Here is a 14,931-nt window from a genome sequence, read left to right as displayed (position 1 = left end):
CTTCCAATTGAAAATTTAGTTGACATAACTAAAAAATAATCATAGGTGGAACCTCCACAAGAAATTTAGGCGTTAAGCTTTTTTTTTAGATTTGACTGTGGCACCGTTTTTTGTAATTTCATGAAGCCCTCCATTGAAATGTACACGGTACGAAAGTGCATTGACCCCTGTACATTTCAATGACAGCGTTACATGAAATGTTCAAATGGATGTTGAAGTCAAACCGTATCATGTAAAAAGTTCAAATTTCTTGTTCAGGTGCCACTTATGATTATCTTCATAGTTACGACACTAAATTTTTGTTTTGGAGTGTCCCTGGGCCTTGAGCTAAATGCGAGTATCATTTATGGTTGACTTATAAAGACAAAAAATGTTTGTGTTTTTAATCTGCAAATTGATAATTTGTGTTCATGTCATACTTATTTGAAATCATTAACACATGAATACAAATTATCACAGATGAAAAACACAAACAATTTTTTTTAATAAGTCAACCATGAATGATCCTATCATTTAGCTACAGGTCAGGGACACTCAAACAAAAAACAAAAATAAAATAACTATAAATTTTTTTAACAATTTCTGGAATTTTTTGAAAAATGGGGGGTGGGACTATACTCGAACATTTGACTATACTCGGACGAATACGGTAATTTAACTTCTCATCAGCTTTAAGACAAAGCTGCTTTTTTCCATTATACGTAATATGTAGTTATTATTTAATAGCCTTGTACATGTAGTTGCAAGTTTTGAAATAATTTTAACTGTATTTGTCCATGTATAAGTACAAGTTACTAGCACATTAAAAGACAAACAGAAACTAGAATGTGATTGTTTTGTGTGTTATTGTCAAAAAAATTGGCTGTGAAGACTATAGTGTTACTGCCTCCCAAAAGGGAGGGCGAGTTAGCGCAGCGGTAATTCCCTCGCTTTGCACCACTGAGGTCCCGGGTTCAAGCCCGGCGCGCCCAAGGACTCATGTGCACTTGGTTTATCCCGATTCCATGCTCGCTCTACTTGGTTTTTCTCCGGGATCTCCGGTTTCCTCCTGTATCGCAAAAATCGGAGATTAGTTGTTTGGTTATCAAAACTTCCTTCACCCAATGGAATTTGGGGAGCTGCACAGATAATTGGTGGATGTTACAATCTAAATGCGGATAGGTGTGCGCCGTTCGCAGCAACCTAGTTGATGCGATCTGATTGTGATGATTCACCATTGCAGCGAAATTACAGCGCTTTGAGTCCTCTAAGATCTGGAGAAAGGCGCTTTATAAATCCAAAATTTACTTATTTATTTATTACAAGCAGCATGTAAAATGCTATGGGATAGGTGCCATATTGGATTGTCATTCATGTGGACTATAGTGTTACTGCCTCCCAAAAGCAGCATGTAAAATGCTATGGGATAGGTCCCATAGTGGATTGTCATTCATTGGAACTATAGTGTCACTGCCTCCCAAATAGCAGTATGTATAATGCTATGGGATTGGTGCCATATTGGATTGTCATTCATGGTGACTATAGTGTTACTGCCTCCCAAAAGCAGCATGTATAATGCTATGGGATAGGTGCCATATTGGATTGTCGTTCATGGGGACTATAGTGTTACTGCCTAACAATAGCAGCATGTATAATGCTACGGGATAGGTGCCATATTGGATTGTCATTCATGAGGACTATAGTGTTACTGCCTTCCAATAGCAGCATGTATAATGCTATGAGATAGGTGCCATATTGGATTGTCATTCATGGGGACTATAGTGTTACAGTCTCCAATAGCAGCATGTATAATGCTATGGGATAGGTGCCATAGTGGATTGTCATTCATGGGGACTATAGTGTTACTGCCTCCCAATAGCAGCATGTATAATGCTATGGGATAGGTGCCATATTGGATTGTCATTCATGGGGACTATAGTGTTACTGCCTCCCAATAGCAGCATGTATAATGCTATGAGATAGGTGCCATATTGGATTGTCATTCATGGGTACTATAGTGTAACAGTCTCCCAATAGCAGCATGTATAATGCTATGGGATAGGTGCCATATTGGATTGTCATTCATGGGGACTATAGTGTTACTGCCTCCCAATAGCAGCATGTATAATGCTATGGGATAGGTGCCAAAGTGGATTGTCATTCGTGGGGACTATAGTGTTACTGTCTCCCAATAGCAGCATGTATAATGCTATGAGATAGGTGCCATATTGGATTGCCATTCATGGGGACTATAGTGTTACAGTCTCCCAATAGCAGCATGTATAATGCTATGGGATAGGTGCCTTATTGGATTGTCATTCATGGGGACTATAGTGTTACTGCCTCCCAATAGCAGCATGTATAATGCTATGAGATAGGTGCCATATTGGATTGCCATTCATGGGGACTATAGTGTTACTGTCTCCCAATAGCAACATGTATAATGCTATGGGATAGGTGCCATAGTGGATTGTCATTCATGGGGACTATAGTGTTACTGCCTCCCAATAGCAGCATGTATATGCTATGGGATAGGTGCCATATTGGATTGTCATTCATGGGGACTATAGTGTTACTGCCTCCCAATAGCAGCATGTATAATGCTATGTGATAGGTGCCATATTGGATTGTCATTCATGGGGACTATATTGTTACTGACTCCCAATAGCAGCATGTATAATGATATGGGATAGGTGTCATATTGGATTGTCATTCATGGGGACTAGTGTTACTGCCTCCCAATAGCAGCATGTATAATGCTATGGGATAGGTGCCATATTGGATTATCATACATGGGGACTATAGTGTTACTGCCTCCCAATAGCAGCATGTATAATGCTATGGGATAGGTGCCATAGTGGATTGTCATTCATGGGGACTATAGTGTTACAGTCTCCCAGTAGCAACATGTATAATGATATGGGATAGGTGTCATATTGGACTGTCATTCATGGGGACTAGTGTTACTGCCTCCCAATAACAGCATGTATAATGCTATGGGATAGGTGCCATATTGGATTATCATTCATGGGGACTATAGTGTTACTGCCTCCCAATATTGCAGCATATATAATGCTATGGGATATGTGCCATAATATATTGGACTGTCATTCGTGGGGACTATAGAGTTACTGCCTCCCAATAGCAGCATGTACAATGCTATGGGATAGGTACCATATTGGATTGTCATTCATGGGGATTATAGTGTTACTGCCTCCCAATAGCAGCATGTACAATGCTATGGGATAGGTACCATATTGGATTGTCATTCGTGGGGACTCTGTAGTGTTACTGCCTCCCAATAGCAGCATGTATAACGCTATGGGATAGGTAACATAATGGATTGTCATTCATGGGGACTATATTGTTACAGTCTCCCAGTAGCAACATGTATAATGCTATGGGATAGGTAACATAATGGATTGTCATTCATGGGGACTATAGTGTTACTGCCTCCCAATAGCAGCATGTATAATGCTATGGGATAGGTGCCATAGTGGATTGTCATTAATGGGGACTATAGTGTTACTGCCTCCCAATATTGCAACATGTATAATGCTATGGCATAGGTGCCATATTGGATTGTCATTCATGGGGACTATAGTGTTACTGCCTCCCAATAGCAGCATGTATAATGCTATGGGATAGGTGTCATATTGGATTGTCATTCATGGGGACTATAGTGTTACTGCCTCACAATAACAGCATGTATAATGCTATGGGATAGGTGCCATAGTGGATTGTCATTCATGGGGACTATAGTGTTACTGCCTCCCAATATTGCAGCATGTATAATGCTATGGGATAGGTGCCATATTGGATTGTCATTCATGGGGACTATAGTGTTACTGCCTCCCAATAGCAGCATGTATAATGCTATGGGATAGGTGCCACAGTGGATTGTCATTCATGGGGACTATAGTGTTACTGCCTCCCAATAGCAGCATGTATAATGCTAAGAGATGGGTGCCATATTGGATTGTCATTCATGGGGACTATAGTGTTACAGTCTCCCAACAGCAGCATGTATAATGCTATGGGATAGGTGCCATATTGGATTGTCATTCATGGGGACTATAGTGTTACTGCCTCCCAATAGCAGCATGTATAATGCTATGGGATAGGTGCCATAGTGGATTGTCATTCATGGGGACTATAGTGTTAATGCCTCCCAATAGCAGCATGTATAATGCTATGTGATAGGTGCCATATTGGATTGTCATTCATGGGGACTATAGTGTTATTGCCTCCCAATAGCAGCATGTATAATGCTATGGGATAGGTGTCATATTGGATTGTCATTCATGGGGACTAGTGTTACAGTCTCCCAGAAGCAACATGTATAATGCTATGGGATAGGTAACATAATGGATTGTCATTCATGGGGACTATAGTGTTACTGCCTCCCAATAGCAGCATGTATAATGCTATGGGATAGGTGCCATAGTGGATTGTCATTCATGGGGACTATAGTGTTACTGCCTCCCAATATTCCAGCATATATAATGCTATGGGATATGTGCCATAATATATTGGACTGTCATTACGTGGGGACTATAGAGTTACTGCCTCCCAATAGCAGCATGTACAATGCTATGGGATAGGTACCATATTGGATTGTCATTAGTGGGGATTATAGTGTTACTGCCTCCCAATAGCAGCATGTATAATGCTATGGGATAGGTGCCATATTGGATTGTCATTCATGGGGACTATAGTGTTACGGCCTCCCAATAGCAGCATGTATAATGCTACGGGATAGGTGCCATATTGGATTGTCATTCATGGGGACTATAGTGTTACTGCCTCCCAATAGCAGCATGTATAATGCTATGAGCTAGGTGCCATATTGGATTGTCATTCATGGGGACTATAGTGTTACTGCCTCCCAATAGCAGCATGTATAATGCTATGGGATAGGTGCCATATTGGATTGTCATTCATGTGGAGTATAGTGTTACTGCCTCCCAATAGCAGCATGTATAATGCTATGAGATAGGTGCCATATTGGATTGTCATTCATGGGGACTATAGTGTTACAGTCTCCCAATAGCAGCATGTATAATGCTATGGGATAGGTGCCATATTGGATTGTCATTCATGGGGACTATAGTGTTACTGCCTCCCAATAGCAGCATGTATAATGCTATGGGATAGGTGCCAAAGTGGATTGTCATTCATGGGGACTATAGTGTTACTGTCTCCCAATAGCAGCATGTATAATGCTATGAGATAGGTGCCATATTGGATTGTCATTCATGGGGACTATTATAGTGTTACTGCCTCCCAATAGCAGCATGTATAATGCTATGAGATAGGTGCCATATTGGATTGCCATTTATGGGGACTATAGTGTTACAGTCTCCCAATAGCAGCATGTATAATGCTATGGGATAGGTGCCATAGTGGATTGTCATTCATGGAGACTATAGTGTTACTGCCTCCCAATAGCAGCATGTATATGCTATGGGATAGGTGCCATATTGGATTGTCATTCATGGGGACTATAGTGTTACTGCCTCCCAATAGCAGCATGTATAATGCTATGTGATAGGTCCCATATTTGGATTGTCATTCATGGGGACTATAGTGTTACTGTCTCCCAACAGCAGCATGTATAATGCTATGAGATAGGTGCCATATTGGATTGTCATTCATGGGGACTATAGTGTTACAGTCTCCCAATAGCAGCATGTATAATGCTATGGGATAAGTGCCATATTGGATTGTCATTCATAGGGACTATACTGTTACTGCCTCCCAATAGCAGCATGTATAATGCTATGGGATAGGTGCCATATTGGATTGTCATTCATGGGGACTTTAGTGTTACTGCCTCCCAATAATAGCATGTATAATGCTATGTGATAGGTCCCATATTTGGATTGTCATTCATGGGGACTATAGTGTTACTGCCTCCCAATAGCAGCATGCATAATGATATGGGATAGGTGCCATATTGGATTGTCATTCATGGGGACTTGTGTTACTGCCTCCCAATAGCAGCATATATAATGCTATGGGATAGGTACCATATTGGATTATCATTCATGGGGACTATAGTGTTACTGCCTCCCAATAGCAGCATGTATAATGCTATGGGATAGGTGCCATATTGGATTGTCATTCATGGGGACTATAGTGTTACTGTCTCCCAATAGCAGCATGTATAATGCTATGGGATAGGTGCCATATTGGATTGTCATTCATGGGGACTGTAGTGTTACTGCCTCCCAATAGCTGCATGTATAATGCTACGGGATAGGTGCCATATTGGATTGTCATTCATGGGGACTATAGTGTTACTGTCTCCCAATTGCAGCATGTATAATGCTATGGGATAGGTGCCATATTGGATTGTCATTCATGGGGACTATAGTGTTACTGTCTCCCAATCCCAATTGCAGCATGTACACTGCTATGGGATAGGTGCCATATTGGATTGTCATTCATGGGGACTATAGTGTTACTGTCTCCCAATAATAGCAGCATAGGTGCCATATTGGATTGTCATGTATAATGCTATGCAGCATGTATAATGCTATGGGATAGGTACCATATTGGATTGTCATTCATGGGGAGTATAGTGTTACTGTCTCCCAATAGCAGCATGTATAATGCTATGGGATAGGTGCCATATTGGATTGTCATTCATGGGGACTATAGTGTTACTGTCTCCCAATTGCAGCATGTATAATGCTATGGGATAGGTGCCATATTGGATTGTCATTCATGGGGACTATAGTGTTACTGCCTCCCAATATTCCAGCATATATAATGCTATGGGATATGTGCCATAATATATTGGACTGTCATTCGTGGGGACTATAGAGTTACTGCCTCCCAATAGCAGCATGTACAATGCTATGGGATAGGTACCATATTGGATTGTCATTCGTGGGGATTATAGTGTTACTGCCTCCCAATAGCAGCATGTATAATGCTATGGGATAGGTGCCATATTGGATTGTCATTCATGGGGACTATAGTGTTACTGTCTCCCAATTGCAGCATGTATAATGCTATGGGATAGGTGCCATATTGGATTGTCATTCATGGTGACTATATTGTTACTGTCTCCCAATAGCAGCATGTATAATGCTATGGGATAGGTGCCATATTGGATTGTCATTCATGGGGACTATATAGTGTTACTGCCTCCCAATAGCAGCATGTATAATGCTATGGGATAGGTGCCATATTGGATTGTCATTCATAGGGACTATAGTGTTACTGCCTCCCAATAGCAGCATGTATAATACTATGGGATAGGTGCCATATTGGATTGTCATTCATAGGGACTATAGTGTTACTGCCTCCCAATAGCAGCATGTATAATACTATGAGATAGGTGCCATATTGGATTGTCATTCATGGGGACTATATAATATAGTGTTACTGCCTCCCAATAGCAGCATGTATAATGCTATGGGATAGGTGCCATATTGGATTGTCATTCATGGGGACTATATAGTGTTACTGCCTCCCAATAGCAGCATGTATAATGCTATGGGATAGGTGCCATATTGGATTGTCATTCATGGGGACTATATAGTGTTACTGCCTCCCAATAGCATGAGCTCTTTTACAGCTGTATGTTTACCACAACTTCTTCCCCTTCCCACTACCTCCTATGGGTGATAAGGCAAAAAAAAAAAAGGTTTGTCTCAAAGCTCACGAGAAATTTAAAACAAATGCGAAATGCTAATTTTTTTTAATTTTTATTCCCAACTTTTTTCATGATATTTTGAGAAAAAGTATGATTTACCGATTTTTCTGGAAAAACTTAAAATTTTTTTTTTTTTTGAAATAAAAAAAATTTCCGCATTTGTTTTTTGTCAAATCGTGGGATTTTACAAACGCGCGCGCAAGCTTTGAGACGAACTTTTTTTTTTTGGCCTAACAATGTGTGATACCTTATGAATACCAATAACCGTAGCACCTGCGTGTAGTGAGTTTCTATAAGCTCTTTTACAGCAGTGGCTAGGTTTAACCAAACGTCTCCCCTCCACTTCCCCTTGTCAATACCTACCGGTGACCGTAGCACATGCGTCTAATGAGTTTTATAAGCTCCTATCGTCTCTCTGTCCTCTCCCAAAATTTTGACCACTTTTATCAAAGGTGCTCTCAATTAAAGGCTTAATGATTTTCCTACCTGTGAGTATTTTGTGGCTTACTTGCTGGAAGCAACAATTCATCAACACAAGTTTCTGCTTTACCATGCTTGCTACATGTTTAGCATGTCTAGTTAAATGGAACTTGATCAAAAATTAACTTTGTAATACCTTGGCTTAATTAGGTACACCCAAGAAGCCATAAATTGAGGGCGTCCTATATAAAAGTGGTCATCATGCATAGGCAGTAAACAGCCATGTCCCCCTCTCTCCCCCCTTGTTAATACCTACCAATGACCGTAGCACCTGCATCTAGTGAATTTTCTATGAGTTCTTTTACTGCTGTAGCTAGGTTTAACACAACTTGTCCACTGCAGATCTGATGTACAACTCTTTTATTGATGGCTTTTACGGAGCCAGCTGATGCCATGGTAACCAACTAAAACAAGAAGAAAAATAATGCTTGTTGGGATACTATTAAAATTCATTTTGTACATCCCCACATTCCACTTCCACTAAATGGGATTGAATTAGGCCACAAAAAAATTGTTTGTTTGTCCATGTCCGACCGACTGTGTATCCTGGCCTCGACCGTGTCTTCTTTTTTTTTTTTTTTTTAATTTGTGTTGAATGTGCTAGTAGAACAGTGGTTAGTATAAATTTAAAGAAGGAAAATGTAAAGAAAATGAACAGTATAACATGCAGAATCATCTCAAGAGTTAACCAGTAAAGTGCTGTGTGTTTTGACTTATTTACCAGTCTTCAAATTGTCAGTATCAAGTGCAATATCTGTAAAAAAAAATAAATAAAAAAAATCCGACCTACCGACCCAACTGTTTCATAAGCCTTTATGGACAAACAAACAATTTTTTTTTTTTTTTACCTCAACCTTGCTTGGAATTTTGAGGAAGGAACACAAAACCTATAAGCATAAAAACATAGTTGTTTTAGAAATCGCCCAGAGCTATATCAATGAAATTTTGTCAGTGCAATCACTGGTCCTTATTTACACTATGTAACCGCATAACCAGCAAAATGGAGAAAATTGAGGCATGTAGCATGATTAAGTTCCATTCTAAGGGTTACAGTGCCCAGAAAATCTGTGATGAAATAAAAATTCATTTTCCAAAAAGCAAGAGTGACAATATCACAATCACCACCGAAGATAACTTTCATTTCATCATCGTTTTTTAGGCACTGCAACCCTTCAAATGCAGGATCTTAATAACGCTGCTTGCCTCAATTTTATCAATCTTGCAGTTTATGCGCAGTAACTGGGGCAGCAGGTTATTAGCATCTAGCGTCACCTGTAAAAAAGTAAACATTCTTATGAGACCATTTTTGCATCATAGTGTACATAAGGACCAGTGCATGATTGCACTGACAAAATTTCATTGATATAGCTCTTTCACTTCTAGGCGATTTCTAAAACTTTTTGATACACCCTCATATATCCTCTAATAAATGCCCCTCCAGTCTTCTTGAAAAATTGAATTAAATAAATGCCCCCTAACTCCCCTTGAAACAAACAATGTCCATGTTATCTTGTGTAAGCTTGGTCTATGCATGTTCAATAAAGGCTTTATTTATTTATACTTTCTTTAAGCAGGGTAATCCCATCAATGAAAACACTGATCTTCCTGGGGGCTGGTATTTAGGTGTTGGTATTTTAGCTGTGACTGTGTCTTTTAAATGAATGAATGAATATAGAAGTGCCCGGCCCCCGGCCCCCGATATAAATCAACATTTCTGGGGGATAAACCGATATCTGCCAATCTGCCATTATAATGGGCTATTCCAGTTCAAATCCATACCCCCTATGGAAAACATGACCTTACTCATACAGGTGACCACATTTAAAATTCACACTCTCTATGTGGATGATTGAGGTCATATCTTCCATGTATGGATTTCAATTGGAAAAGCCCAATATTCAGGAGAACATATCTTCAGCAATTCCCAAACATCTTCTTGGAATGCTGATTGATCAACAGTATAGTTAATTTTTTTATTACTTCTTTGGTCTGAGCTGTGTGCCAAGCATACACACAGATGAGATGAACAATCACACTGATTGGCTGATCAACGCCTTGACAACAAGTCGGTTGCCCCATTGGTCGTTGGTGTGGTGCGTAGTAGGTGACCTTGTCAGTTCTACGCGATCGCAATTCACCAGCATGTACCTGGACCACGGAAGTAATAAGAATTAACTTTAATAATAATATTGTTCCCACCAAAAAGTTGACCTACATATATTACTCGATCCTATGAGTCCTGCAGGTGGTTTTATTTGAACATTAAAATTGCTCCAAAAATGGAATTCTATTACCCAGACTGCCCATTACTCAGAATCATGATCTCTGATTTGCTAAAACACATCACATGAAAGCCCATTGTTCTGCAATAATCGGTCAAGCCTGAAACATATTCTATGCATTGCATTACGCTTGGAATGCGTACAATATTTCCGCAATACGCACTGGCACCTGTGGTGTGGATATACGTACACGTTTTACCTTGATGTTAAAAACAATGTAAATATTTGGCTAAAAAGGTGATATTTTTAATTAAATTGCATTAATTTTGCGGTAAAAGAATAGAAATAAAGATTGCTGTCGTATCCTTTACACCCAAATAATGTGTCCTAGGCAGTAAAAATGTTTAAATAATGGGTTCGGCTGCGCCTCATCCATTATTTAGGTTTCTACTGCCTCGGACACATTATTTGGGTGTAAAGAATTCGGCATTGCCCTTTATTTCTTAAATACATGCACATAGTACAGGAGAAACAAATATGATTCTTTTTAATAGCTTTTCATGTTTCCATGTTTTCATGTTTTCATGGTTAGTTTGTTTCATAAATAATGGATGAGGCGCAGGCGAACCCATAATTCTAACATTGTTACTGCCTAGGACACATTATTTGGGTGCAAAGGATAAAGGTTCATTCATACTACCACCGCATTTGCGTGCTGATATATCGATTACTTTTTACCGCAACTTGTCACATTTCGTGTATTTAACTTTATTGCGATGACGCAATGCAGTAGTTTGCAGTACGATGCAGTGCGGCAACGCAACGCATCGCAAAGCAACGCATCGCAAATGCGGTGGTAGTATGAACAGACCTTTGGACAGCAACCTTTAATGTTTCTAGATGTTCTAGATTTCTTTCTGATAACAATGTAATCATAAAGAAATCTAGTACATCGTAAAGCCACTTTCAATAGATGATAACATAAAACAATGAATAGTACTTGGGAATTCAGGCAGGGGTTACAAAGACCACCCCCCCCCCCATACATTAACAACTGTCTTACCTGTGATAAGTCCTTCAGTATAATGTTAAATCTGCTCTGTGTTCTACTTGCATCTAACTGTACATCTCATTCATGGTGTTCACTATATTCCACCAATCTACAAACAACAAATATAGGACAACAGTAACACTGTAAATATCAAATCTAGTCTATGAACAAAGTCACATAGAGATTAATCAATCAAACAACCATTGCAATTTAGTCCGGTATCTTCAGGAATTTAAAGATGACCCCCCCCAGGACTCTAACAAACCAATTTCTTTAGCTTCCTATAACACATTCAAGATGTTAACAAAAATAATTCCCGGCACTCCGGTCATATTCAAGGTTAAAGGTCAACACAGTCAAGCCTTGAAATAAGCGGGCACGGGGAGCAAATTTACCCTCGTAAAGCCACCAATTGCTTAAAATAAATTGCTCCTGGTTACAGTTTTGCACTTGATGCAGTCGTGCTGGTATGCTGTATTGTATATATGCAGAAAAGGATTTAATATTGAAAATTGCTCCTGTTTCTTCAGAAATTGCTCCTGGTTCTTGTAAAATCCCAGTGAACCAGGAGCAATATTCAAAACAAATTGCTCCTGGTTCCAGTCTGCTTTATATTTCAAGGCTTCAACACAGTGGTCAAATTTCAAAGTTGCTCAAATCTGGTTAACAAGCACACCAAATTATTCCTCTCATTGCAAGGATTCAGAAAAAGTTTGACCTACCTGTGACATACCGTTCTTGAGTTATAAGCAAAAAGGTTGAATTTTGGGGTGGTCAGTTTTTTGCTGAACCATGAAATGGATCAGCCTATAAGTGCATATCGCTCATTCTACAAAATCCGGTGCCAATCCACTAAAAAAATAGAAAAAATAAAAGTTGTTCAAAAAGACCTGCTTTTTGTGTTTTTTAAATGTAAATGTATCACTACTTTCAGATGTAACAAATTGCCAACACCACTTGCATATTTTTCTTTCAGGAAGTCATGATGTTTTTTAACACTAAAACTCAATGTAATGTGAGCTACGTTACCGACTATAAAATGGGCTGGTTTTACTCAATCCAAGGTCATAAAAAGCAAATTAAAGATCACTTGAGTGTAATGTAAAACAGATTTCACCATTCCATAGAAGTTTTGAAGATGCGTAAATGAGTGTGTAACGTAGCTCACAGTAACGTAGTTCACTGGTTTTTAATGTTTTTAATGTGATTTGTGAACGTTAGAATGTTATGTCGGTTAATTCTAATATAAATGGGGTTCGACCACTGGTAGCTTTCACATATTATTAGGAAGTACATGTAATACAAGTGCATACTATAGAATTCTGGTAACGTAGCTCACCAATCTTAACATGGTCGGTCGAAATTTCAATGTTTACAACATTTCTATGCCAAAAATGCTACAGTATCACGATTTTTACTGTGATTTTTAAAAACCTATAAGTGTTTCCTTTCAAAAACCGCAAATTACATTGATACCTCTGTTTTACTTCTTTCCAATAACGTGTGTTAAAAAGGAGTAACGTAGCTCACAGCGTTTTGGTGGAAAGTGCAATTTATTTTAGAATTACACAAAGACATTTTAATCACTAAAAAATAATGTTGATAAACAATATGATGGTGCGTTATCTAATTAAAAAACAACAAATATGTAAAGAAATCGCATTTATTCAAAGAAAATATTCAGGGTTAGATGTGACACTTGAGCTGTGGAAACGCATTTTTAGCGATTTTTGAGCCTTTGCGAGGGTTAATCAGGCTGAAGAAAGCATTTAAAGTATGGAAAACTATATATGTCCGTGTAGATCTCGTTGAGTTCTACCAGAAAAACAACATATTTGATGCCCTAAATGCTCGACAAAGTTTTTGTGGACCAAAGAATGGAAAAAAGGCTATTGGCACCAGATTTTGTAGAATGAGCGATATGTTACTAGGTTACTAACTAACCATTTGGTCTGAAATGGACATATCTCTAAATGCCACGAAGGTATGACCCCATGAGTGGTGTCATATGAAAGAGAAAAACATAAAGAAAATAATAAAAATAGTTTCAAACGTCAGAGGTCATCCAGGGGTCACAGGGGTCAAAAAAGGTCATTTCAACCAAAAATGCTCCGATTGAGCTTAAATTTAAATGCAATGATCCTTTTGACATTCTAAACATGTTTAAAACATTTTAAAATGTATTTAAGGTCAGTAAGGGGTCCTAAAGGGGTCAAAGGTCAAGTTGTTCAAAATGCTCCAATTGATCTGAAATTTAAACGCAATGATCCTTATGACATTCTAAACATGTTGCAAATATTTTAAAATTCATTTAAGGTCATAAAGGGGTCAAAGGTCAAGTTTTCAAAATGCTCCAATTGAGCTGAAATTTATATGCAATGATCCTTATGACATGCTAAACATTTTAAAAACATTTTAAGATTCATTTAAGGTCATTAAGGGGTCATAAAGGGGTCAAAGTTCAAGTTTTTCAAAATGCTCCGATTGAGCCGAAATTTAAACGAAATGATTCTTATGACATTCTAAACATGTTGCAAATATTTTAAAATTCATTTAAGGTCATTAAGGGGCAATACAGGGGTCAAAGGTCAAGATTTCAAAATGCTTCAATTATAGGTATAGGCCTACCATAATATACTGCCAAAGCCACATGGTTCAGCTATGGTGCGGTTATCGCTCTTTTTTTTTTTTCAGGGGCTACAAATTAAAAATGCTCCGATTTCAAAGAAAATGGTCTCAAAGTGCTTGTCATGTAAAAACAAGTCAAAGAAGGAATCGTTTGCACTGTCTAAAATGCTTTTTATTGACAAAATTGGCCAATATAGGTCAATCCCCATTACAGCCTATTGACCACAATTTAACCTATGTTGTGATGTTTCCTTGGTAACGAAACATCCTGTGGTTAGAACTAGAACCAGAACTTCACAAAGTAATTTCTTTGTTTTGCTGCCAAATTCACTAACATAAATATCATGTGCATCTATCCAGGAAAGGGACCATCAAAAATACCCTGAGAATTACCAAGGTTGTAAATACAAGGGTCATTCAAAAAGTTCTACCTCCATCATCACATCTCTGTTATCTTACGTGTCAGTATTGAAATTACACATGATTATACTCTTAAATCTCAGCTACAAAATGAAAGTTATTTGATGAAAATGGGATATTAGGTTGTTTAGATAATGTTGGTTACTTAAAGTGCATACAGATTTGGTACATCGGAAACTGTTAATAATGGAAGCCAAAAGTTTAGTAAGCATCATATTGTAGCTGTGGATAATCTCCATAAAATGTTTTTTAAGATGCAGTTCTCCAGCTACTTACTCAGGATAAATATTTTGTTCCTATTTGAAGTCCCTGACATGCCTTGGGACTTCAAAACAAAATAAAACATGATTTCAGCTAGACCACGTTTAAGCGTTAATTTGTAATTATGTCCTTATTTTAAGCAATGGATGCATCTGGACGTGGAAATAGGATGAAATATTTGTTAAAAACATTGTATATACTTACAAAATACAATATATGTA

General features: G+C 38.3%; 1 protein-coding gene across 1 annotated transcript in view; it reads right to left on the bottom strand.

Annotated features, from left to right (window-relative positions):
- The window catches only part of LOC140165047 (mismatch repair endonuclease PMS2-like), a 128,206-nt gene that overhangs the window by 76,452 nt on the left and 36,823 nt on the right, over nucleotides 1-14,931 (bottom strand). The window contains exons 2-3 of the mRNA XM_072188465.1: nucleotides 11,414-11,510; nucleotides 8,385-8,532 (exon numbers count right to left, since the gene is read on the bottom strand). Of these exons, the coding sequence (XP_072044566.1) occupies nucleotides 8,385-8,523 (139 nt within the window). The 5' untranslated portion in view covers nucleotides 8,524-8,532; nucleotides 11,414-11,510. The remainder of the gene's footprint in view (nucleotides 1-8,384; nucleotides 8,533-11,413; nucleotides 11,511-14,931) is intronic.

The sequence above is a fragment of the Amphiura filiformis genome, chromosome 11 (assembly GCF_039555335.1).
Source record: "Amphiura filiformis chromosome 11, Afil_fr2py, whole genome shotgun sequence".
Classification (NCBI taxonomy): Eukaryota; Metazoa; Echinodermata; class Ophiuroidea; order Amphilepidida; family Amphiuridae; genus Amphiura; species Amphiura filiformis.
This window is presented reverse-complemented; position numbering and strand designations above follow the sequence as displayed.